General features: G+C 35.8%; 1 protein-coding gene across 3 annotated transcripts; it reads left to right on the plus strand.

Moving 5' to 3' along the window:
* The first annotated feature begins 1,126 nt into the window (after window positions 1-1,126).
* Window positions 1,127-27,585, plus strand: LOC128703164 (nuclear cap-binding protein subunit 3). 3 transcript variants are annotated; one of them, XM_053797739.2, is made up of 11 exons: window positions 1,127-1,381; window positions 3,352-3,438; window positions 6,397-6,468; window positions 7,416-7,516; window positions 10,078-10,229; window positions 10,860-10,987; window positions 12,760-13,155; window positions 18,171-18,351; window positions 21,745-21,966; window positions 24,201-24,358; window positions 24,568-27,585. In XM_053797739.2, the coding sequence occupies exons 1-11, from the start codon at window positions 1,160-1,162 to the stop codon at window positions 24,838-24,840; spliced, it is 1,992 nt and encodes a 663-aa protein (XP_053653714.1). In that variant the 5' UTR covers window positions 1,127-1,159; the 3' UTR covers window positions 24,841-27,585. The 3 variants fall into 3 exon arrangements, with proteins under 3 accessions (XP_053653714.1, XP_053653715.1, XP_053653716.1); XM_053797740.2 differs by lacking the exon at window positions 3,352-3,438; XM_053797741.2 differs by lacking the exons at window positions 3,352-3,438; window positions 6,397-6,468.
* Window positions 27,586-27,785: the final 200 nt, after the last annotated feature.

The raw sequence follows: 27,785 nt of genomic DNA on the forward strand, positions 1-27,785 counted from the left end.
CTTGTGTGATGGGCATTCAAATTCAATAGTGAGTGGTGGTGAAAAAAGGCCATTGACCCCTCCTCCAGCCACAAGAATTAATTTGCTTTATATAAACACAAGTAACTTTTCATTTCTGACCTATTTCTAGGCTCTTTACATTTCTGGAGATAAGTCAGTATATAACAATTAGATCTGCCCCTGACAGAATCAATTGCAAGTTGAAATATAGTTCGTGATTTTTTCATTCACTGATTTACCTTGATGCTGCAGGTGGTTAAGTTTATACTAGATTTAACCCAGGGTAACCCTATAATGTTACAGTGGCATAGAATTTATTGGAATTATTAACCCCACTGTATCAATAACCCAAGAATGTCAAGCAGTGTGGCTTGCTTTCAATGGGGGTTCTTATAAAAGGTCATTCTCCAGCATGAGACCTACTACAGCCCAACTTGCAAGTACATACATATTTCCTGCTTATTAATATTGGCAGCAGGTGTTATGAGACCTGCCCTTGATGCTTGTGATGGGCTTTTGATCCAAGGAATTAGATAAATCCTCTCCTATCATAGATCAGACTTATATACCCCTATTCTATATGTGTTATATGGTCCTAAAGGATCATAACATTTTCCTTGATTATTGTATAACCCAATAGGGTTTAGTACTTAATTATTTCCTTGTTAACAAGTTTAGCGTTTTCCTGTGAACATAATTTAGAAAATTATAACAAAATATATATTTGATTATTTTATTTTATATTTAATTATTATTTTATTTTATTTTTTTATATATTTGATTATTATTTTATTTTATTATTTGATATGATTTGATATTATTAGTGATATTTATTATTATTATTATTATTATTATTATTATTATTATTATTATTATTATTATTATTATTATTATTATTATTATTATTATTATTATTATTATTATTATTATTATTATTATTATTATTATTATTATTATTATTATTATTATTATTAGGTCAGTTACCCCAAGTTTCTAAGGCAATATGCTAATGTATTTCCTATTAGATATTTCATGCTTTACTTTTCGTATTAAAAATTATATTGATTTATAAATATTTTTAAAGTAATGCAGATAAAAGTAAAGATAGATGTTGATAAATGTTAAGAGTAGAAGTGAAGATGTAAACAAGAGAACAAACATGGCGGGACTGGAAGGTAGTAGAGTGGGCTTCACTAATTTGAAGATTGAGGTACCTAATGACCTTCAACCTGAGGAAGGAGAGTTGACAGATGACGAGGGAGATGCCAGGATGGAAGAAGATGAGTTAGAAGAGGGAGAAGCATCAGAGGACGAGGTGGAAGTGAATGTTATCATCAGGGATGGTGACGCCGGTGGAGAAGCTATACCTCCTAAACAACCAGTAAGTTATAAACCAACTTATTCACCTTTATTGTGGCTGAAAATAACCTTAGAGGTGGTTCCTTGATGCTGATGATGGGCTCTTGATCCAAGGAATTGGGTCTTGCTCCAAGGACACCAATAGCACTTCATTTGGGTTATCCTAGGTAATTTACACTAAGATAATTGTACTTACGTTTACCTGTACCTAAAACTTATACTGCTGATGGACCATGGATGTTGACACTGTTCTCTTATTGTGTCCGTGGCGTGTCTGATTTTCACAGAGTGTATACACACAACCCGCACATAGGAGGAGCTTACAACGACATTTTAGTCCGACTTGGACCAGTTACAAAGTCACACTAACAAAAAGGAGAGGAGGGAGTATATATAGGCCTATGTGTGGGTTATTTGTGTATTGTTCCAGTCATGGTATTGTGCCTTTTTGTTATTCACAGAGTATATTTTACACTTTCTCCCGTACCTTTCATTCCCATTTACTGTTATGGTAATGTGTGGTTTTGGGACCTGGCCCTCAAGTATCTTCATTACTAGCTTAAAGAAATTACCTATGTGTGTAGGTAAGATAATAAAGGAAAATTTAGTATCGTGGTATGTCGATAAACTACAGTGGTACCTCGGGATACGAACAGTTCAAAACTCGAACAGTTATGTAAGTACTTTTGTAAGTGTATTTTTGAGAATAAATTTGTTTCATATTGGCACTCGAACAGCCTTCTGGAATGAAGTTTGTATCCCTAAGTACCACTGTATATTTTATGCTAATCTTTCTATCATTAAAGAACATGTACAGTATTTTATTAGATGTTTGTACAAAAAATATATAGCCAGTTTAATATGATACTAAAAATTTTATACAGAATAATTGCCCAGGTAGGCACTGAATGACCCATATGGGTTTAGTGCTTCCCCCCAAATGTAATAAAATAATTTTACTTATAATACAAAATAGTTAATGTATCTAGGTAGGCTCAAAACATGCAAATATAGTACACTTAGATACATAAGAAATGCACTGCATGCTTGTGGCTTTTTGTGCCTAACAGTGTTTTATTACAATGAAGCTACACTACCTGTATACTGCAGAAAAGAAATAAATTTATTATTATTATTATTACTGTTATTATTATTATGGAATAACTTTGGGAATGAGATGTATTCACTGGAATGAATATGTTTTGTTTTCCATGTCTTGGATAGTACAGTATAGCATATGTTATTTTTACCTTTGAAAATATAAAACTAAACCTCATTGACAATTAACTTATTACAGTATACTTGACCTTCCCATCTTCAGCTTTGGTTGGTACTTAACTGCATGGGAGCAAATTCGGACCATGGATGTAATCTTAAGAAAAACACCAAAAAAAAATAGGCTGTATGTAATATTTGATCACAAAACAGATATACTGTACATACTTATTCTGTAATGGCTATAACTCTCATAGGGAGTTTTCCATAAAAATTATACATAATTACAAGAGGTTTCAATTAGGTATTGTGTTTCACTCTGGTAAATGGAGGCTTGAGTCTTTACCAGTCATTGTGTTGACTGACTATCAAAGGTTTTGTGCTTTACATAAAGTATAAGTATTAATATAAATTAAGAAAATATGTTTTTAGAATATACAATAGATTTATAATTTATATTTTTTCAACTTTTGTTGCAAGCAATATTCTTGTTTTGGAACCCATCAGGGGCTGGTTATGTCTTAATGCTAGTATAAGGGCTGTTGATTCAAGGAATTGGAGGTACCCTCTTCTGTATGGTCTATACATATTTAATGATCCTTTATGAACATAATATCCACCTCTTCCATGGATCAAGCCTGATTACCTCCTTTTCCCCAGGCGTTTTATGGCCCCGAATGGGTTTAGCACTTCCCTATAATTATAATAATTCTATTTTGGAAGATCTGTTTAGTGTTACATTTAGTTTAGTCTTTTTCTGAATCTTTAATCTTTTAGGTCCAGCTGCAGTTTGCTGATGGTTTGAAAAGGTTACGGAGATTGGGTACCACAAACCCTCCAAGCCTTCACTTACTTGGCATTGATGTTAGTACACGTTTCTAGTAATAGTGTTCTAATCTCTTTGCATTACTTCTAAGCTTTGCTTGCTTTTTTTGGCCATGGACTTAGCTAGTAAATTGAAACCCTCTATCCAAATAATTTTTATCCTCAACCCTGTCATTTATCTGGTTTCATATCTGAACTAGCAGTCGAGAACCCATTCAGTTAAGCCAGGCAAGCATGTGATGAGTGTGTTTTTAAATTACAGGTATTGTATTTATGAAAATTTCCTTATATATTGTGTACAGGTAAACTGCACAACAAATTAATTTTAATAAAAATAAAAACATGTTTTCCTAGAATTTATTAAAAGTAAAAAGTGTTTTTACTTTTAAAACTTAATCGACATTTAAATTTTACTTAGCAAGCAACACATAACGCTGAATTTTAGCTTCCAATGACAGTTGTAGCTGGATTGTGTACTTCTAAGCTCAAATATATCAATTATTGTATGTGTTTTAGTTTTATTGACCATTTCAAGGTTTAGACCTCTTTGAGTGTGGACTGTGAAGTGTTGATTGAGGCCTGGCAAGCCCTCAAAATCTCTTATGGAAATAAAATTGAAAGTATATACTGTACACATCTCTCCTAATATGAAATACAGTAATACTGCATTCAGCGAAGAATGAGACATGTGTTGCACAAGTGTCTTGTTCTTCAACTTGTCAGTTTTCAAAACCATTTTCATCACTGTGACTATGTTCACCCTCATTCACATTATCAAAATTCTTCTGGGCAATCTTGTCATGTCATTCTTTAACATATTGTGCTATAACCTTCATCCATAGACTAAATCTGGCTCTTGTACTAGGCACTGTATATCATTCTAGTTTACCTTTATACCTGCCTCTAAATATTCTATGAATTTCATTATCAAGTCCATCAATAGCATCATCAATCATTATCATTGTCAGCCATTATCATCAATAATCATGTTCAGCAGCAGCAGTAGTAACTGTGTATGTAGTAGGTTCAAATTTAGTCCACCCTTTATGGTGGGTGCCTTGATGCTGGTGAAGGACTCTTGATCTTTTTGGTCAAACCTGAGATTCCCCAGGTATTGTGAAACCCTTATAGATTTAACACCTTCCTATGAGCAAAAGAAAAAAAGTTCTGTTTACATTTTAGCCTCACTAGATTTTAGCCCAATTGCAAATACATACCTGGTATAACTGTTTTGTGTCCCTTATTACCCTCCCTTTGCACCCATCTTGTTCCTTTCACTGTACAACTACAATACCGAAATGTCTCTCAACATATCCTTATTAGAGCCTGTTTGTGTCAGAGTTATGGAGTATGCTAAATACTTGCATCTTATTTTACTGTGACTCGAAATTGTAATGACGTGATTGTAAACAACTGAGAAAATGGGTGGGGTTCGAAGCCATGGTAAGCTAGTCCCAAAATGGCAGGTTGTGTGCTAACCATTATACCTTGTCTGTCTAATAAGATTTGTCCAACTAGCTGTATTGCTGTACACTAAAAAAGTTAGCACTGGCCTCACTGTGACCACAGTGCATTGTGGCTGAGCTGGAAATGACTACAGTGCTATGTAATAATGGTAGAATTACCAACAGAATGTTAGGTAAATGGACATAGATGCAACTACTGTGAGGTTTTATTGTGGAGCTTTGTCAAACTCCTAGAGAGCGAACCGTTGCCACAATAAAATGTTAAATTAGTTGCATCTATGTCTAGTTACCTAACATTACAGTGCTTACACTAATGAAATGATATTAAGAAGGAGCAGCCAAGGCACGTCCCTGTGTACCAGTAGTGCTCCTTATACAGCTCTGACCCTTTGAGGAGGGTGCCTTCCTGTTAGTAAACAATGCATGATCCAAGAAATTGGAGCTGCCTTCCCATTCCTTGGATTAAACCTGATTACCTCTCATCCCTAGGTGTTGTTTGCCCTCTATAGGGTTAACACTTTTTCTATGAATATAATAATAATACAGTACATTCCTTTAAAGATGTAGCTTAATGGTGGGGATTAATTAAGGGCTGTCAACCTTATTGCAGTGCTTCTACATTGTTGCAGTATAGGAATTAATTTTATTCAATGTTGGGAATCTTTTTTTTTTTTTTAATGGATACTGTGTCATGATTAAGCCCAAAGTAATTTGCTTTAAATTTGAAATGTACAGTGCTTGATGTATTTTGCCATTTGTCTTACCTTAGAAGTGCTTTTGACCTTGTGTTGGTAGTTTCGGAAAGTGTTCTCTATTTTAAAAGCAGTAGCTAGAATACTGTGTTTGCATTGTGAATATTATAAAAATTCTTGGGTCTCAGCTTCTTATTGATTTTACTTTTGACGTTGACATACTTTTGAAGATTATTTAAAATTGCTTATATATATGGCAGAATCATGTAAAAAATTATAGATTATTCAATAGAATTGTTTCTTGGCTGGGCAAGTTCCAAGAATGATACTCTTCTATATAATATCAACAATTTAGTAAATGAGATGTGCAGTGCAGCAAGAATACAAGTCAGAATAATGATTTTGAACACTTCACTAATAATACCCACATAGGAGAGGAAATTTGAAGGCATATTTTAATCTATTAAGATGTTTTACAAGGCTGTGTTTCACCCACCAGTCGCTGTATAGCCCTTGTGGCTTAGCGCTTCTTTTTGATTATAATAATAATAATAATAATTCACCCACCAGTGGCTTAAATCAATTAGTAAAGCCTTGATGGGCAAAATGTATCCTTATAAAAGTATCCTAACATTGCACATGTGTCTTAGTCATATTTTGTTTTTTTAGTTATATTTTGTATAGCAATCTAGGTATGGACTAAACTGATAATGAAGCACTTGTATATACTGTATACATTACAGTACTGTATTGGTTATTATATTTTATAGTAAGTAAATAGGCAGTTAGTCTTGACTTTGATCAATTGCATAAATACTTATGCTGATCTTCCTTGCCAGGCTAAACATAGTTGGCCGGAGAAGAAATATGAAAACAGGAGTGGTGGTGGCTTTGTTTCTGGCATCTATGAGGTAAGGAAATGCATTGACCACTATGTCACTCAAAAACAATACATTGCTTATTGCCTCATAAGGTAGTCTTGTGTTACAAAGTGGTGAGTGTGTAGTTAGTGGTTTACACAGTCGTGAGTATGAATAATGTTACATGGTAAGTGTGGTTTAAGTTTTACAAGTTTAAACTTTTATTGATGTGGTACAGTTGACTGTTTGATCAGTATTACAATGCAGGCATTTGATTAGGATATTATGACTACATATATACAATAATACAGTAATGTATATGGGTGAAAATTAGTCATTCTGCGGGTGAATTGTTTCCTGAATTCATCTTTCCACTGTACTTGAAGTAGAAAAATTCTCATCCCTTTGTAATCACCATTTCCTTACATCAGTCTCTTCAGTTCTCCTACAGTATTGTCTTCAGCTTCATTACCACCAAGTAACTTGAGCATTAATTAACAGAATTTGCTTTCCCCAAGAGGCAGTCTACATTCCATTTTCCCTGAATGTTAGCTTGGCTGGAAGTGAAAACAAGGTCCAACCTTGCCCTTTGTTATTTGTAATTAGTCTCATTGGTTCTTTAATATGTTGCTTTAGGAAATTTTGCATTATAGATTCAAGCAGGATGAATAACCAAATTACAATTCAGTAATGTTAACAGTATACTGAATTGAAAATGTTATCTTTATAAAAATTTCATAAATTTAGCACATAATTTTTATTTTAAAGTTGTATTTATATGATTTACTTGACCTTGCACTGTATTGGTATGTAGTCTTGCATCAGCAGTTAGTTTTTCATCATGACTTACCTGATATCAAAGCACATTTATGACATTGTGTTACTGTAATCATAATATTTGGGGACTTTGTGCTCTTATATTTGGGTACTAAATATAATACTTATGTACAGTACTGTATAATATTTTTTTCCTGAGCTTATGATATTTTAATTTCCAGGTTAGCAACAAGGTCTTGTCAGAGAGGGCACGAAGATTTGGAGTTTCAGATGCACCAAAGTCTGCCCCAACCCCCGAGGCTATTGCAAAGCTTTATAAAAGGTATTCTTTATGATTATACTCCATATCATATATTATACTGTAATGCTATGGAATTTTCCTCTCTATACAGTAGAATGTTTTCAAAAAAAGATGTAAGATGAAAATATTGTTTTATAGCTGTACCCGTTTACCAGTGACTCTAACCAGTATGCATACCTATATAATGTATATTAAAGCTGATTTCCTCTGTTCTGTTTATTACAATGTGCAGTACACTACTGTATAAACATTTAAAAATTACCAGAAATGTTATAAATGATGCAAAGGTGACATTAAAACAATATCAAAGATGGTTGACACAAACCCGTTACCATTATAGTATGCTCCTCACGTAGCAACGAATCCGTTTACTGACGTGGTCTTAGGAGTGGAACTCTGTCGGTGAGTGAGGAGAGGCTGTGTTGCAGATGCAGTATATTGTGTATGGTGTACAGTAAACCCTCTCAAAACTCATGGGTTACCTCCTGAAAATCAGTGCATAATGCAAAATGTTGTTATATTAGAAAAATATATAGGAAAAATTGAATTTCTGTGTTTCAGACACTTTCAAATTTGCCCCCCAATTTTTTTTTTTTTTTTTTTACTTTTGTACTAGTTAAAAATTGCTATAGTATAACTTGCATTCTGGTAATGCTTTCTTCTTGAAATGGAAAAGTGTGGAGTGCTGATGTTGGTCTAATGGGCTGACGTGGATGGCTGTGGTTCTTGTAGTGATGTGGATGAAGAGTTGTCATTGGTTGATGGTTGTACTGGAGTGTTCAAGTATTCTTTGCTGCATCTCTGGTATATTCTACCCTGCAGCATTTTATAGAACTGACCAGAAAACTTAAGTTTAGGTGGATAATTTTACTTGTTAAAGTTTCTAGCCATCCAGCACATAACATACACTGCTGTGAAGGCTCTCCTTCTTTCTCTCACACTGTTTCATAGTACAGTAGGCCTTCGTGCCTTATTGTCTGACAACTAAGCAAGCCACTTTTTGTAGTTTTCCCTCAGTCCACACACTCGTTAATTTTTCCGTCTGATTTACCTGTAGTGACCTCTCTTGACGTTCTGTTTAACAGGTGATAATCTATACCATTTAATGTACAGGTTTGTATTTTTTTATTCTTTTTTTTTTTTTCAACAAGTCGGCCGTCTCCCACCGAGACAGGGTGACCCAAAAAAAAAAAAAGAAAATCCCCAAAAAGAAAATGCTTTCATCGTCATTCAACACTTTCACCACACTCACACATTATCACTGTTTTTGCAGAGGTGCTCAGAACACAACAGTTTAGAAGCATATACGTATAAAGATATACGACATATCCCTCCAAACTGCCAATATCCCAAACCCCTCCTTTAAAGTGCAGGCATTGTACTTCCCATTTCCAGGACTCAAGTCTGACTATATGAAAATAACCAGTTTCCCTGACTCCCTTCACTAAATATTACCCTGCTCACACTCCAACAGATCGTCAGGTCCCAAGTACCATTCATCTCCATTCACTCCTATCTAACATGCTCATGCACTCTTGCTGGAAGTCCAAGCCCCTCGCCCACAAAACCTCCTTTACCCCCCTCTCTCCAACCCTTTCGAGGACGACCCCTACCCCGCCTTCCTTCCCCTATAGATTTATATGCTTTCCATGTCATTCTACTTTGATCCATTCTCTCTAATTGACCAAACCACCTCAACAACCCCTCTTCTGCCCTCTGACTAATACTTTTATTAACTCCACACCTTTTCCTAATTTCCACACTCCGAATTTTCTGCATAATATTTACACCACACATTGCCCTCAGATAGGACATCTCCACTGCCTCCAACCGTCTCCTCGCTGCTGCATTTACCACCATCTTTTCTAATTGTACAAATGGTTGATTTGTTTACACAAAACTCAGTTTAGTTGCCATCACACATGCTCCACCATTAAGCATAACGTGTACAAGAACATGTAAGTCTTACAAGCTTCTACCTGTGTTTTTCATAGCGGTTTTCACTGCACAAGCGATCTCTCACCAAAGTAGGGTGACCCCCTTCCTTCCTCCCTCCCCCCCACCAAAAAAAAAAATAATCATCAGTCATAAAATAACTATCTTCCCTTCTACTTTAGGAGGCTTGGATCAAGACAAGGCTTTGGGGGACAGTGATCCTGGACCCAATAAAAAATGTTAGCAAGCATGTGTGAATATATTGGCTCAGAGTTGAGACAAGTGGTATTGGAGATTTTAAGGGCTATTTGAGTATAAGCAAGTTAACAGTACAGTATATGAAGGACCTTGGGAAGACCAAGTAACTAGATTAGAGTTTTAAAAGTTAGGAAATACAAAGCCTTTTCTCTACAAGTAGGTGAGGATGTTGCAATTCTGTGAGTCATCATTGATCAGTAGTGTCTGTGTTTTTGTGGAAAGTGAGTGATGGTAACTGTGTTTTCCTTGAGTCCTCTTATCTTGGTGGCAAACAAGCCAGTATGTTAAAAAAAAATCAGATAATATTTTGACTTCATGATGGTAAATGTGCATGTTATATGTACTAATGCTTGGTCCAAATTAAGTGATTTTTGGTCTTTTTTTTGCAGTTTAGATGTCAAAGACGAAGACTTTGCTCGTGGTCGTTATCGTGCAGATGCCCTAATCATGCGTGGCACAGAAGACCTTAGTACTAAAGATGTCTTTGAATACTTCCAGGCTTATGCTCCTGCCAGTATTGAGTGGATAAATGACAGCAGCTGTAAGTTTACTTTTGTATTCGGTCAATTTTTTAACTGAGCATCAGTAACAAAAATATAAATATTTTATGTATTCACTGTAAGAAATTTTATGTACATATACACCATAGTATAAAAAGGAAGAGATAATGAAGAGTCTCAGTATTTCTTTACCATTATTAAAGTTGAATTTTTTATAGTACTGGTACACCTCTATTTTTCCAGAAAGGCTTTAGTTCCAAAGCTTTGCCAGATCAACTGAGGTTACTTAATAATTTTTAGACAGTACACATCTGACCAACTAATTATACATCTCCAGTGTCTCTTAAGCACCATGGACTTCTAGAAACTTTAAATTAAACAGTATAAATGAAGCAGATTTATTAATTGCTGTACTGTGCATAATAAAGAATGTTGCAGTACTATTGTTCCCATGGTGGTTAAAAGATAAATTAAATCAGATAAGGAATACTATGGCTCAGGAATGCATCTCTGATTACAACATGGGTGTCTATGGTAAAATAGACTCCAAATTCTGAACACTTAAATTTTTTTTCAGGAATACAGTAACTGTAAGCAGGGAATTTGTAGTATTAATAATTATACTCTTGATAATTATGAGTTTATACTGATAACTGTCTGTCTTTTTTTAGGCAATGTAGTGTGGCTAGATGCAGCTGGTCCCGTGCGTGCGCTGATAGGGCTCTCCTGTCCAATTCTGCCTCGAGAGGCAGATTTAAAAAAAAGTAGACACACCTTTAAGAGCAGAAATGGTCAGAAGGTTAGATTATTTTAAAATGCTCATGACTTCATTCTTAAATACTATGATTATAATATACTAGAGTGGACCGGAAGATTATGTTATATGGTGCTTAGAAATTCTTTGTAGCCATGGCTATCCCTTCAGATGGAAAAGTTCTCAGAAGAAAAAGCTTCAGAAACAGATAGACATGAAGAAATGTTTTCTGATATACAGTATTTGAAGGACTATATTGAAGAGTAGATACTGGTAGAAAAAACTGTAGAGGTTGGGGTGAATTTAAATTTATGGTAAATTTTGTTTGAAGGATTTATTCACCAGTACACTGTAATGGAGATAAGAGTTCTAGGTAGATAAATAAAATATGAACAGAACTGGTTGTTTAACCCTTTCACTGTCGGTCCCATAATATTACGGCTTGCAAGCCAGTGGCAGTCCTGTGATACTACTCCAAAATTATGGCGGCTTCCAATCTTGCTGGGAAAAAGCTGGTAGACCTACATATTAGAGAATGGATCTGAGTGGTCAGTGTGCACAGTGTGCAGTATAAAACAAGTCCTGTAGCACGCAGTGCATAATGAGAAAAAAAAACTGACTGTGTTTTTGGTTTAAAACACCGACTTTGCGGTATACTTTCGTATTGTATTAGTGGTTTTATTCTTGTTTTCTTGGTCTCATTGATGGAATGGAAGATATATTACAGAAATAGATGATTTTGAATGGTTTATGGACTAAAAGTACCTGGAAATTGAGTTCAAAGTAGTGGAAATATTCAATTTTTGCTGATGTTCAAGAGTAAACAAATCACGTCATGCATCCAGTACACATCAACTGGTGGGTCTAATATGCTTTCACAATGCACTGATATTATTTATACCATTTTTACAATAATGTAGTAATCTTCGTAACTAAATCTTCTATTTTTTGTGTGAATAAAAATTCAAAATGAAAAGCAAGCATAATATAAGAGGGGCCTGGAGACATGACTAATAAACAGAGAAAATGTCATTTTAGTGCTAGGAATGTTTGTATTGTTAATTCTGGACCCTATTTTGAAATTGGTCCTATTTGAATTGTGTATGAAATTTGCCAAGTTACCATTTCTGATCACTTTATTGGGTAGTTGAAATCGGCAAATGGGCGGTTTCTTGTACTCGATCAATAAAACAAATGGAATTCTAGCAAAATAGCTATGAGTTTGGTCGACTGGAACATTGAAATTGGCCGAAAGTAAGGCTCAAAGTGGGTGAAATCACATACGTGTAAATATCGCCGAGACTGCTAACTTTGCCAGAGCGTAATTCTGTAAGTTTTCCATCAAATTTCGTATTTTTGGTGTCATTACCACCAGGAAAAGATGCTATATCATTTCATAAGATTTTTTTTTTTTTTCTGGACACTGAGAGCATGCTAGTTTGTGAGCAGGGGTCTCGACAGTAAAAGGATTAAGGTCTGCAGGAACAAGGATAACTCACATGAAGAAGGGAAAGACAAACAAGTTCCAAGAACCTTTTCTTTAATATTTCATGAACATGTAAGATGGCAGGTAAATACAGTATTAGTAATAGTTCTTATTCCTGTAGTGTTTCTTTTCCAGTTTAGGAGACCTTGTATGAGATTGGGCTGAGACAGTGAGAAACATTAATAGATATATAATAGATATAGCTGATTCTTAATATTTACCTAATGTTAGAGATAATCTCGTTCAGGTGCATATAAATTGTTCATTAATGTACATTGTGACTCTTGATATATAGTACATTGTTTTTACTAACAAAAAAATATTTTTCCAGTCACAAGATTCAGGTGGCAATAAGCTAAGTGATGATGGAGGAACACCTAAAATTAAAATTAAAAAAGAAAAGAAAGATAAATCTAAGAAAAAGAAAATTAACAATAAGGATGGACACAGTAGTAGTAGTTCAAGCAGTGATAGTAGTAGTAGTAGTGAAAGTGATGATGAAAACTCATCTGACTCTTCCAGTAGTAGTAGCAGCAGCAGTAGTAGTAGTAGTGGTGGTAATAGTAGTGGTGACAGTAGTAGCAGCAGCAGCAGTGATAGTAATTCATCAGAAAATGAGACTGAAAATGTTAAAGAAAAGACAAGGAAAAAGAAGAAAAAAGTGAAAGTAAAAATTGAAACTATGGATCAAGATACAACAGAGCCAAATAAAGAAGCCATCGAAGAGGTAAAGATCATTTATGGTTTGTTTTTTAGTGGTTTTCAAAAAAAAAATATTATTGGATATAAAGGCATACTGCCAATAGTACACAGTAAAAGGAATACAGAAGTGCAGGGCAAGCTTTTATTGTGGCAGTGTTTTGTTCTGCATAGAGTTTTATGTCATGTTTGGAAGTCATGTTTGACTCTTCCTAGTACTTTATCAGATAATTAACCTGAAATTCAGAGCTTTGCATAGAGTGAAACTTCATGATAAATATTTGTTCTGCACATGTTTTTTTCCAGTTTTAATTTACACTCATGAGAGCCTTACTTGTAGTGTCTGTGTTTTTAATATCTTGTTAGCTATCTCCAGCAAAGGTAGGGTGACCTAGATGACCATCCAACTGCAACATCTCCACCCCTCCCTTCTGAGAGAGTTTGTAAAAACATAAAATTAAAAGTGAATACAGGAAAGAGCGAAGTGATGAGGGTAATGAAAGCTTGGATATCAGATCGGAGGGCGGGAGTAGGGAGGAAATGAATGAGTTTGAATATTTGGGAATGGATTTGGCGGCAGATGGGTCTGTGAAAGACGAAATGAACCATAGATTTGACAAGGGAAAAAGGGAGAATGGTGCACTGAGGAGTCTGGAGACAAAGAACATTATCCATGGAGGCGAAAAAGGGAATGTATGTGAGTATAGTGGTAACCATCATTTTTACATTACAGAAAATATTTCACATTTTTAAATTAGGTAGTAGGTTGGTAGACAGCAACCACCCAGGGAAGTACTACCGTCCTGCCAGATGACTGTGAAACAGAAACCTGTAACTGTTTTGCATGATGGTAGGATTGCTGGTTTCTTTTTCTGTCTCATAAACACGCTAGATAACAGGGATGTCTTGCTACTCCTACTTACACTTTGGTCACACTTCACAGACACGCACATGCATATATATATACATACATCTAGGTTTTTCTCCTTTTTCTAAATAGCTCTTGTTCTTCTTTATTTCTTCTGTTGTCCATGGGGAAGTGGAAAAGAATCTTTCCTCCGTAAGCCATGCGTGTCGTATGAGGCGACTAAAATGCCGGGAGCAATGGGCTAGTAACCCCTTCTCCTGTAGACATTTACTAAAAAAGAGAAGAAGAAAAACTTTATAAAACTGGGATGCTTAAATGTGCGTGGATGTAGTGCGGATGACAAGAAACAGATGATTGCTGATGTTATGAATGAAAAGAAGTTGGATGTCCTGGCCCTAAGCGAAACAAAGCTGAAGGGGGTAGGGGAGTTTCAGTGGGGGGAAATAAATGGGATTAAATCTGGAGTATCTGAGAGAGTTAGAGCAAAGGAAGGGGTAGCAGTAATGTTAAATGATCAGTTATGGAAGGAGAAAAGAGAATATGAATGTGTAAATTCAAGAATTATGTGGATTAAAGTAAAGGTTGGATGCGAAAAGTGGGTCATAATAAGCGTGTATGCACCTGGAGAAGAGAGGAATGTAGAGGAGAGAGAGATTTTGGGAGATGTTAAGTGAATGTATAGGAGCCTTTGAACCAAGTGAGAGAGTAATTGTAGTAGGGGACCTGAATGCTAAAGTAGGAGAAACTTTTAGAGAGGGTGTGGTAGGTAAGTTTGGGGTGCCAGGTGTAAATGATAATGGGAGCCCTTTGATTGAACTTTGTATAGAAAGGGGTTTAGTTATAGGTAATACATATTTGAAGAAAAAGAGGATAAATAAGTATACAAGATATGATGTAGGGTGAAATGACAGTAGTTTGTTGGATTATGTATTGGTAGATAAAAGACTGTTGAGTAGACTTCAGGATGTACATGTTTATAGAGGGGCCACAGATATATCAGATCACTTTCTAGTTGTAGCTACACTGAGAGTAAAAGGTAGATGGGATACAAGGAGAATAGAAGCATCAGGGAAGAGAGAGGTGAAGGTTTATAAACTAAAAGAGGAGGCAGTTAGGGTAAGATATAAACAGCTATTGGAGGATAGATGGGCTAATGAGAGCATAGGCAATGGGGTCGAAGAGGTATGGGGTAGGTTTAAAAATGTAGTGTTAGAGTGTTCAGCAGAAGTTTGTGGTTACAGGAAAGTGGGTGCGGGAGGGAAGAGGAGCGATTGGTGGAATGATGATGTAAAGAGAGTAGTAAGGGAGAAAAAGTTAGCATATGAGAAGTTTTTACAAAGTAGAAGTGATGCAAGGAGGGAAGAGTATATGGAGAAAAAGAGAGAGGTTAAGAGAGTGGTGAAGCAATGTAAAAAGAGAGCAAATGAGAGAGTGGGTGAGATGTTATCAACAAATTTTGTTGAAAATAAGAAAAAGTTTTGGAGTGAGATTAACAAGTTAAGAAAGCCTAGAGAACAAATGGATTTGTCAGTTAAAAATAGGAGAGGAGAGTTATTAAATGGAGAGTTAGAGATATTGGGAAGATGGAGGGAATATTTTGAGGAATTGTTAAATGTTGATGAAGATAGGGAAGCTGTGATTTCGTGTATAGGACAAGGAGGAATAACGTATTGTAGGAGTGAGGAAGAGCCAGTTGTGAGTGTGGGGGAAGTTCGTGAGGCAGTAGGTAAAATGTAAGGGGGTAAGGCAGCCAGGATTGATGGGATAAAGATAGAAATGTTAAAAGCAGGTGGGGATATAGTTTTGGAGTGGTTGGTGCAATTATTTAATAAATGTATGGAAGAGGGTAAGGTACCTAGGGATTGGCAGAGAGCATGCATAGTTCCTTTGTATAAAGGCAAAGGGGATAAAAGAGAGTGCAAAAATTATAGGGGGATAAGTCTGCTGAGTATACCTGGTAAAGTGTATGGTAGAGTTATTATTGAAAGAATTAAGAGTAAGACTGAGAATAGGATAGCAGATGAACAAGAAGGCTTTAGGAAAGGTAGGGGGTGTGTGGACCAGGTGTTTACAGTGAAACATATAAGTGAACAGTATTTAGATAAGGCTAAAGAGGTCTTTGTGGCATTTATGGATTTGGAAAAGGCATATGACAAAGTGGATAGGGGGGCAATGTGGCAGATGTTGCAAGTGTATGGTGTAGGAGGTAGGTTACTGAAAACAGTGAAGAGTTTTTACGAGGATAGTGAGGCTCAAGTTAGAGTATGTAGGAAAGAGGGAAATTATTTCCCAGCAAAAGTAGGCCTTAGACAAGGATGTGTGATGTCACCGTGGTTGTTTAATATATTTATAGATGGGGTTGTAAGAGAAGTAAATGCGAGGGTCTTGGCAAGAGGCGTGGAGTTAAAAGATAAAGAATCACACACAAAGTGGGAGTTGTCACAGCTGCTCTTTGCTGATGACACTGTGCTCTTGGGAGATTCTGAAGAGAAGTTGCAGAGATTGGTGGATGAATTTGGTAGGGTGTGCAAAAGAAGAAAATTAAAGGTGAATACAGGAAAGAGTAAGGTTATGAGGATAACAAAAAGATTAGGTGATGAAAGATTGAATATCAGATTGGAGGGAAAGAGTATGGAGGAGGTGAATGTATTCAGATATTTGGGAGTGGACGTGTCAGCGGATGGGTCTATGAAAGATGAGGTGAATCATAGAATTGATGAGGGGAAAAGAGTGAGTGGTGCACTTAGGAGTCTGTGGAGACAAAGAACTTTGTCCTTGGAGGCAAAGAGGGGAATGTATGAGAGTATAGTTTTACCAACGCTCTTATATGGGTGTGAAGCATGGGTGATGAATGTTGCAGCGAGGAGAAGGCTGGAGGCAGTGGAGATGTCATGTCTGAGAGCAATGTGTGGTGTGAATATAATGCAGAGAATTCGTAGTTTGGAAGTTAGGAGGAGGTGCGGGATTACCAAAACTGTTGTCCAGAGGGCTGAGGAAGGGTTGTTGAGGTGGTTCGGACATGTAGAGAGAATGGAGCGAAACAGAATGACTTCAAGAGTATATCAGTCTGTAGTGGAAGGAAGGCGGGGTAGGGGTCGGCCTAGGAAAGGTTGGAGGGAGGGGGTAAAGGAGGTTTTGTGTGCGAGGGGCTTGGACTTCCAGCAGGCATGCGTGAGCGTCTTTGATAGGAGTGAATGGAGACAAATGGTTTTTAATACTTGACGTGCTGTTGGAGTGTGAGCAAAGTAACATTTATGAAGGGGTTCAGGGAAACCGGCAGGCCGGACTTGAGTCCTGGAGATGGGAAGTACAGTGCCTGCACTCTGAAGGAGGGGTGTTAATGTTGCAGTTTAAAAACTGTAGTGTAAAGCACCCTTCTGGCAAGACAGTGATGGAGTGAATGATGGTGAAAGTTTTTCTTTTTCGGGCCACCCTGCCTTGGTGGGAATCGGCCAGTGTGATAATAAAAAAAAAAAAAATTTTAAATTTTCTTTTTGTCCATCATTTTAACTTCATCATTACTTAACACTGCAGGATTTTATTTTCTCCACTCTAATCCTCTCACCTTGAGTTGCATAAACACTCTTGCCCACTTCTATCATCCCATTTTCACTAAACCAAACACTTCTTAAATTTAAGCAATTGTACCCCTTCTTTTTGTTTTCATAAATGTTAGTTCAATTATTACCAAGCTTCCTTTATTAACTTATTCTCTCCTATGCTGTAGACCTAATTCCTTTATTAATCTGTCTTTAAAAGCTTTCCATCTGATTTGTACAAATGCCACATTGACCTCAACACTCCCCAGTATGCATTGTCAAGTTTCTTTCCTAGAAAAATAACTGCAGCATATATTGTACTTGAGGTATAGTAATGTATTTTTTTTAACACGTTTGCTGTTTCCCACCTAGGCAGGGTGACCCAAAATGAAAGAAAACACTTTCATCATCATTCAATACTTTCACCATCACTTATACATAATCACTGTCTTTGCAGAGGCGCTCAGATGTGACAGCTTAATAAATTAAAATGTAATTGCAGAGGAGAACAGAGAGAGATATACATTTAGCATGACACAGGACTGTCAGGGTTTATCCTCACACAGTACTATGCATAGCCTATTTGTAATGTGACTAGTAGAGAAAGTGGTGCTGTGAATATTTATTATCTTTCAGGGCAGTGTTCGTGCAGAAGATATAGCCATACCAGTACCTCCAGGACGGTGGAGGCTAGGAGTTCCTTGCACACGTACTAAAGCAGTTTTGTTACGTTTCTCCAGTCGTAAAGATAAAAAAGCTGGTGGTGCTGAAAGAAATTCTGAATATTATCGCAAGTATGGCAATCCTAACTTTGGAGGTAAGACTATTGGAAACATCCTACAGTCAGATCTTTATATGCATCACAGTCTTTGATTTTATTTGTTCCATATTATTGTATGTATTTGAATTATAAACCCTTTCTCTTGAGCTAAAAAAAAAAAAAAAAAGCGAGTTATTCCCCATGTATTCGTACTATTCTTTAAAGCTAAGTCTATAAAGTTTTTGTTGTTTCAGTAGAATAAAAACAACATGGAACAACTTGGTAAACTATCTCCTGGAAGAAATGTCCATGACATGGTGGCTTCCTCACCCCTATGTGGAACTTGGTTGATTATATAGAAACGTGATAATTTATTTATATCAAGTTACAGTATATATTTATTCTCTTACTAAATCTTTTATTGTTATTCATAATTTTTAGCTATGAAGGTATGATTAACCCTTTCAGGGTTTCGGACGTACTAGTACGGCTTACGCACCAGGGTTTTTGACGTACTAGTACGTCTAAATTCTAGCGCCCTCAAGTCTAGTGAGAGAAAGCTGGTAGGCCTACATGTGAAAGAATGGGTCTATGTGGTCAGTGTGCGCAGTATAAAAAAAATCCTGCAGCACACAGTGCGTAATGAGAAAAAAAACTTTGACCGTGTTTTTGGATTAAAACCGAATTTGCACTGTATTTTTGTATGGTATTTATTGTTGTATTCTAGTTTTCCTGGTCTCATTTTATGGAATGGAAGACATATTACAGAAATAGAGATGATTTTGACTGGTTTTACAATGAAAAGTACCTTGAAATTGAGCTCAAAGTAGCAGAAATGTTCGATTTTTACCAAAGTTCAAAAGTAAACAAATTATGCTAAGCGTACAATACACGTCAACTGGTGAGTCTAATATTCTTTCACAAGTGCGCCAATATTATTTATACCATTTCTACACTAATGCAGTAGTCTGCATAACAGTAAATCTATTTTTTTTTGTGAGAATAAAACTTCAAAGTGGAAAGCAAAAGAATGTAAGAGGGGCGTAGGGATGTGACTAGCGAACAGAGGAAATGCTATTTTAGTGCCAGGAAATTGGCATCTTTTGAAATTTGTGTGAAATTGGCAAAATTGCTAAATTCTGATCACTGTATTGGATAGTTGAAATTGGTAAATGGGTGGTTTCTTGTACTCATTTGATAGAAAAAATGGAGTTCTAGCGAAGTAGTTATGATTTTTGTCGACTAGTACATTGGAATTGGCCGAAAATAGGGCTCAAAGTGGGTAAAATCGCCGATGCGTAAACATTGTCGAGACCGCTAACTTCATGAGAGCATAATTCTGTAAGCTTTCCATCAAATTTCATACTTGTAGTGTCATTATGATCGGGAAAAGATTCTCTGTATTTTCATGAGAAAAAAATAATTTTTTTTTTTGAAATTTGGGCGACCTTGAGAACAAGTCTCGGAGAGGGCCTGGCGACCCTGAAAGGGTTAAGAGAGTGGAGGAGTTTTGGTGATGGTTTGATCATTTAGAAAGGATGGAGAGAAATAGAATGAATAGAAGAGTGCATAAATTCAGGTTGGATGGAAGTAGGGGTAGGAGTCATCCCGGGAAGGATTAGAGGGAGGATGTGATGGGGGTTTAAAGTTGTTAGGGCTTGAGCATTCAGCAGGTGTTTGAGAACATCTTAGTGTTTTGTGAGTGAAGACAAGTAGCTTTATAATTTGCTATTCTGTTGGAGTGGGAGCAAAGTAGTATTTTTGAAGTAGTTCAAGGAAACTGGTAAACTGGACTCGAGCCCTGGAGGTGAGAAGTACAGTACTGTGTTAGCGCACTGAAGGAGGGTTCTTATAGATTTGGAGGGTCATTTGAATTGTGATGTCTGCACACCTCTGTGTAGACATCTTAGTTTTCTTTTGTAGGGTATTCTGCCTTGGTGACAGATGGCCAATGTGGTAAAAATAAAACAATAATTTTTTTTTGGCAAACCGGCTATATCCCAAGGCAGAGTGACCTAATAAGAAAAATGAAAGTTTTTCTGTTTAGGTTACTCTGCCTTAAAAATTTTTCTTTTTAAATTTAGTAATTTATGCAGAAGGGGTTACTAGCCCCTTGCTCCTGGTGTTTTAGTTGCCTCTTATGACACAGAGGAAGAATTCTGTTCTACTTCCCCATGGAGATAAGCTGATAATAATAAATTATAGACATCACAATTCAAATGTTTGTTATTGTTGTTGTTCACAATTCAAATGACCCTCTGAATTTCAACATTCCCAGCTTCTCTTTAGAGTCATGAAATCGTAATGACACGATTGCGAACAAACCATACCACGGGTGGGGTTTGAGCCCTCAGTCAGAGAGTCTCAAAACTCCAGACCGTGGCTAACGTGATGGTCTGGAGTTTTGAGACTCTCTGACCGCGGGTTCAAACCCCACCTGTGGTATGGTTTCTCCTTAGAGTGCAGGTACTGTTTTTTTCCTCCTTGACTCAAGTCTGGTAAACATATATCTCACACAATTACCAAGAGACATTCAGCATTTTTTATTATATTTCGTTAAATGAACTTAAAGTAAATATTTCAAACCATTTTAAAATTGCTTTTATTGTTATGGCTTCCTAATTGATGCTTCCTTTTTAGTATATCTTTTTTTTTTTCTTCAACAAGTCGGCCGTCTCCCACCGAGGCAGGGTGACCCAAAAAGAAAGAAAATCCCAAAAAAGAAAATACTTTCATCATCATTCAACACTTTCACCTCACTCACACATAATCACTGTTTTTGCAGAGGTTTTTGCAGTGGCTAGCTGGTCCAGTGGCTAACACGACGGTCTGGAGTTTTGAGACTCTGATCGCGGGTTCTATCCCCGTCTGTGGTATGGTTTGAATACGTTTTATAATTGTCGCCGTTGCCCAGCGGTGAGAGGAGCGACTCTCATTGCTGAGGTCCAGGGAATAAACCCTGGACTTTAATATAAAAAAAAATTATAGGTAGTAGGTTGGTAGACAGCAACCACCCAGGGAGGTACTATCATCCTGCCAAGTGAGTGTAAAACGAAAGCCTGTAATTGTTTTACATGATGGTAGGATTGCTGGTGTTTTTTTGTGTCTCATAAATATGCAAGATTACAGGCACGTCTTGCTACTTCTACGTGCACTTAGGTCACACTACACATACATGTACACATTTATTTATACACTCTCATCCGAGTTTTCTTTGATTTTTATCTTAATAGTTCTTGGTCTTATTACTTTTCCTTTTATATCCATGGGGAAGTGGAATAAGAATCTTTCCTCCGTAAGCCATGCGTGTTGTAAAAGTCAACTAAAATGCCGGAAACAATGGGCTAGTAACCCCTTTTCCTGTAAAGATTACTTAGTATATCTTATTATCTTTAATGGCTGTTAAAGTTTTGATGGAAAATTTGCAGTGAAAGATTTTTTTCTTTTCAGGCATCAAAGGACTTCTCAGCGAAAGTGGTAGAAAACGAATGCATGAAGCAAGGAGAAGAAGAGAGCATGATGAAACCTTGAGATGGGATGTAGATGGACAGAAAATTGAGGAGGGACCCAAGAACCCTTGGGGAGCACTTGCCCTAAACTGGGGACGTAAAGAAAGTCAGGAAGATGACAGATTTGACTATCAAGCTTTACTACGGCAACATCAGAAACGAGGTATTGGAATCAGTTTTGTGAAGAAAAACCTGCTTGATAATTCATGAGAATACATGTGTTTACTCGCATACTGTATCTTGACATTTAAATAGGTAAATGATGCTTATTAGTGAAACTTGTGTATATGCTTATCAACAGGCATACCTTAACTGTTCATGCTAAATGACTCCTTTTCCATAAGTTGTGAAAGAGGCTTCAAAATTATTAATGTTAGGTATTATCTCTATAGGGTTTATGGATTTGCTTATTGGGAAGGCTTTAGGGAAATTTATGATAGTGAATTGTAATTTACTTGTAAATTGGGCACTTCATTTATGTATATAGCACTTTGGCCATTGCCCCTCAGGTAAGTGTGACTCAAAAAAAGGGAAATTTTCACCATCAGTTATTCAATAGCTGTTTTGTACATGCATCATAATTTATATATGCCTCCTGCTGCAGCATCCCCAACCATACTTCAAAGTACAGGCACTGTACTTTCCAGAATGTACCACTGAATACCAGTGACCACTTGCCACTACTCACTCCGACCTAACTTGTTCACATGTGCCGGCTTAAGCCCATTCCACTTAAAATTTTTTACACTTTTTCCAACTCTTTCTAGAATGTCCTCTATATATTCCATCCTCTCCATATTTATAACTCCCTCTTTGTTCATCTGTCTTGCTTCATCCTTTTTAAATGACCAATCATCTGAACAATAAACCCTCTGGTAAAAATGGTATTTGATACCTAGAAGTAGCTGGAAAAAGACAAAAATGAAAACAATAGGGCTTTATTAGGACTGTGTTAGTCCTAGGATCCTGGTCACTTCAAATGTAATGATCATTTGGAGTAACCAAGATAGATCCCTGGACTGAAATTTTTCCAATAAAATGATTTACTGTTTGCATTTTTTCCAGTCTCTGCTGATTATACCTTTCATTCCACCACACTATCTTCTAATTTCTTCATTTATTATTCTCTGTATAATATACTCCACCACACATTGATCACATATTCGAAGCCTTCAGCCTTTTTTTCTGTAGCAGTGCCTCACACCCATGTAAAATTATTGGAACTAGTAGAATCTGGTCCATTACCCTATTTTGCATCTCTTGATTAACCTTCTGGCCTCCCCATCCCCATCTATTCTGTAATTCATCTCATCTTTTACATAACACCTGCCAATATGTCTGCTCCCAAATATCTGAATACATTCACTTCCTCCAGTCTGGCATCTATTCTTACATTGCTAAGACATTTTCTTGTTCTCATTACCTTACTTTTCTCGATGTTTACTTTTAACTTCCTTCTTTTATGTACCCTACCAATTTCCCACAATTATTGCAACTTCTCATGTGAACTGCCCAAAAGCACTCTCATCAGCAAAGAGCAGCTGCAACAACTCCCACTTCATATCAGGATTAGATGATTTTTAGCACCCAGTTCTTAGTGAAAATATGGTGATCTTTGCTATCTCATCTTATCTAAAACTTGTGCTTGATGTGTAGTAATTTCTTTTTTCCCTTTTATATTGCCAATAATTTTACATTTAACATTAATTTGTGCTTAATTTAAAAAAAAAAATTATGTATGTGAATATCTAAGTTCAGTGGTGCCTCGAATTTTGAACAGCTCCCATCTCGAACAATTATGTAAGTGTATTTTTGTAAGTGCTTTTGTATGTGTATTTTTGGGGGTCTGAAACGGACTAATCTAATTCACATTATTCCTTATGGGAGCAAATTCGTTCGGTAACAGCACTTGAACAGCCTTCTGGACCAAATTAAGACCGATATTTGGGGTTCCACTGTACTTTTACTTACGCTTAGGTCACACTACACATGCATGTACACGTACATATACACAATCATCTGAGCTTTCTTTGATTTTATCTTAATAGTTCTTGTTCTTATTACTTTTCCTTTCACATCTATGGGAAAGTGGAATAAGAATCTTTCATCCGTAAGCCATGCGTGTTGTAAAAGTCGACTAAAATGCCAGGAGCAATGGGCTAGTAACCCCTTTTCCCATATAACATTAATTTGTGTTTAATTGTTTTCAAAGATATATACATGGAGAAATGTATGGCTCTCCATATATATATTTGCCAAAAGCTTACTTTAATTGCTAAAATTGGGTTTAAAGTATTCTTGACTAGTGGTGAAGAGGTTACATGTAACCTTAATGACCCTTGTGTGGTAGTTCATAGGTTATAAACCTCATTAACCTGACTGTCATAAAACTTTCAGTACCTGGAATGAAGAGAAAGAGAGCGTATAGTGACTGTGAGGATGAAGACATGGTTGATGGTGAGGAGGATATAGAAGATTTGCAGTGTGGAAGTAATGATGATTATCAAGGAAGTGACGACAGTGATGATATTGTGCCGTGGAAGAGCAAAATTAAGGTTTTTTTATTTATATTTTTTCACAAATGAAAACATTTTAGATACAAAAACATACATACTTTCCTTACAGCTTTTGATAAATTGTGCTTTAAACTGAATTTGCATAAATAATAAACCTTAAATTTAATTTTGTATTGTGTTTTCAGTGATAAACAATCAAATTATTTTTGTTAACTTGTTAAAAAATGTACAAAAAAGTTGTATTTCAGTTTCCTCGGATGAAAATGTATGCTGATGCTGAACAGAAAAGAAAGAAACAAAAGAAATCTGGGGACCTATGGAATCGACTTTCTGGTAGCAGAGTTCGATCATCTGGTGGAGTTCAAGACAGATTGTCTTATATGGGTACCACCAAAGGTCAGAGTGTCAGGAGCAGGCTGGATCTTCGCTCAAAATTATCAAGCAAGAAAAAAGTAGGCCCCATGTCAGTTGAGGTAGACAATGATCACTATTATAGGCTTATTGCTAGTGATGATGATTGAGGGCTCACCTGTACTTAAGATTACAAAAATAGCAAAAACTGAATCGACAACAGAGACTCGTTTAAAAGCATATTTAGCATATTATGTTTTAACTAGCAGTGACACTTTTGTTGGTCATTCTTATGTTTTTTAATGTCGGTAATTACATTTTAATTTTATTTGTTTTTTAATTGTCTTATGCATATAAAATGTATATCTGCAGTATGGCATTCATTGCTAAGCCATTGTTTTTTTGTGATATGGGTCATTGTTTTAAAAGTACATTTGAGATTTTTAATAAACTCTTAAAAGGTAAATAGGAAAGTATGTGAATATTAGAAAGAAGATATAATTGTGCCAAATACTATAAAACCAATAAGTCTAGATCAGAAGCTAATAGATTTTCTGGCATTGGCAAATAAAGGTCAGAAATAGATGAAATATCTTTGAATTTTTATTATTTTATAAATTACATTAAAATGTGAAAACTGACCAAACTTACGGACTATTAATTGGAGGTAGGAATCCAGATAATGCAGTAGATGAATATTAAGGCTTTAGAACTGTGAATAGGAATGGTAGCCACTAAAGGAAGCTATTTCAATTCTGAAAATGTTTATTCTTCTTGTGGAAATTACTTCCTTCATGGATTTGTGTTGTGACATTCGATGTTAGTTCTCAATTATCCTCACAAATTAAAGCTGCTTTTATCATAAACATTATTTCATTAAGTGAAAAGTATCTTGTATATAATGACTACTTGTAAATTTATTAAATATCCACAGTTCATTAGTTACTATTTAGATGCTTGTGATGTATGTATTTAGCACATGCAAAGCCTCATGTGAGAAAAGATGTTATGATTTAAGAGAATTAGATGTAAGGGCCAGTGTAAAGAAAGAAACTGTTACTTTGTGTAGCAGATGAAGTTGACCAGAATCTGGTTTCATGCTAATTCTATTGGACTCTGCTTTTGAGAGTTTTTATATTGATACACAAGCTCATTTCTGTTAACTATTGTACTGTGGCTAAATATTAAATCCAATGTACAAGTTTGTGTTTATTGTACACCCAATATTTATTGAACTTTTCCATGTAATTGAAATATATTACATTTTTTATTTATTTAATGTGTATTAGATATTGAAAAATTTATATATTTTTATTTATTTGTCTGTTGCATACTGATTAGAGGATGACTGTGGACATAAATTTTTACATTTCAGTTAGACAGAGTATATCCTACTTTGTCACACAGTATATATAAGGTTCCCTGGGGTCATCTTCGAAACTTAACCTATCAGTAATCTAACTTTTATGCTTTGAGCAAATATATTTGCAGTGTGCCTTCAACTTGCACTAGTAACATAAAAGTTGTTCTACTTAAAATAATACACAATAATTCAAGATTTGTTATATTCACTTTTGAAGAATTGAGACACTTATGCAACACATGGGAATCTTTATTGAAGAAACGTTTTGCCACACAGTGGCTTCATCAGTCCAATACAAAGTAGAAATGGGTAAGGAGAGTAGAAGTTTGAGGTAATCAGTCCCTCAACCTGGAATCGATGTGTTCAGTCCATCTTCCTACAAGAGTGATGGACTGAACACATCGATTCCAGGTTGAGGGACTGATTACCTCAAACTTCTACTCTCCTTACCCATTTCTACTTTGTATTGGACTGATGAAGCCACTGTGTGGCAAAATGTTTCTTCAATAAAGATTCCCATGTGTTGCATAAGTGTCTCAGTTCTTCAACTTGTCAGTTTTCAAAACCATTCATCATATTCACTTTTATTTAATGTGCAATATCATAATATTCTACATACACTGGCTGCTTTAGCCTTTTCTGGCAATTTGGTAAAAATACCATGCTAGTAACTCTTTTACATATTTTGTATCATATTACATCTAAAACTATTTAAAATGGACATCCTGATTTTCTTATATGTATAGGTACAGCTGGTGATGCAGCCTGGGTGGGATAGTTTATAGAATCATTGGATGAGCCTTAATATTGCTCAGTATATCATTATTTATTTTTCTTGCAGAGGAGGAGACTGGCTAGATAATTCTGAGTAATTACATGTTGAATTAATCCTATTCATTTCCTTTAATTTTTATTACTTGTCTATCTTTATTGGTTACATTTATTAATGCAGAATTGAGCAGATAATATGAGAGATGATAAATTAGACACATGTGCAACACTTGGGTATCTTTATTGAGGAAATGTTTTGCCATACAGTGGCTTCATCTGTCCATACAAAAGAGAATGGTGAAGAACAAGAGGAGGGACTGATTACCTCTAACTCCTCCTGTTCTTCACCATTCTCCTTTGTATGGACTGATGAAGCCACTGTATGGCAAAATATTTTAACTCAATAAATATACCCAAGTGTTGCACATGTGTCTAATTTATCAACTTGTCGGTTCTCTGAACCACTGATCAGTATGAGAGCTACCTGTGCAATGTTTGACATGGATATTGAATACAGTGACCTGACTTAGAACCATTATTTCTAGTGGTTTAGACTATGATATAGATGACAATCATTTAAAGCCCAAAAAACTCATTACAAAAAAAAATATCCCCAAATTGCTATATTAAAAACAAGTGTTGAATGTTGGAAAATTCCTGCAAAGTACTCATTCTTACATAAAAATATGATAACCTAAAAAGTGGAAAGGAAAGATGTGACAACACTCCCATTATTATAAGTTTATTGTAAATTGGTTACAAAATAAAAAAAAAACATTTATTTCTATTTAATTGGCCATTTATTGCACTCTTATTTTCTTTATCTCATTCATCAAGAGATACTGAATGATCAAGCAAAGTAACTCTTTATCCTGTTCATTCTTGATTATCCTTTATGTATATGTGATAACTTATGAATCAAGATGAACAAACTATAGAGTGCTTCTCGCCATCATTATTCTAATTATTCTGGGTGCCTCT

This window comes from Cherax quadricarinatus, chromosome 85 (genome assembly GCF_038502225.1).
Source record: "Cherax quadricarinatus isolate ZL_2023a chromosome 85, ASM3850222v1, whole genome shotgun sequence".
NCBI classification, from domain to species: domain Eukaryota; kingdom Metazoa; phylum Arthropoda; class Malacostraca; order Decapoda; family Parastacidae; genus Cherax; species Cherax quadricarinatus.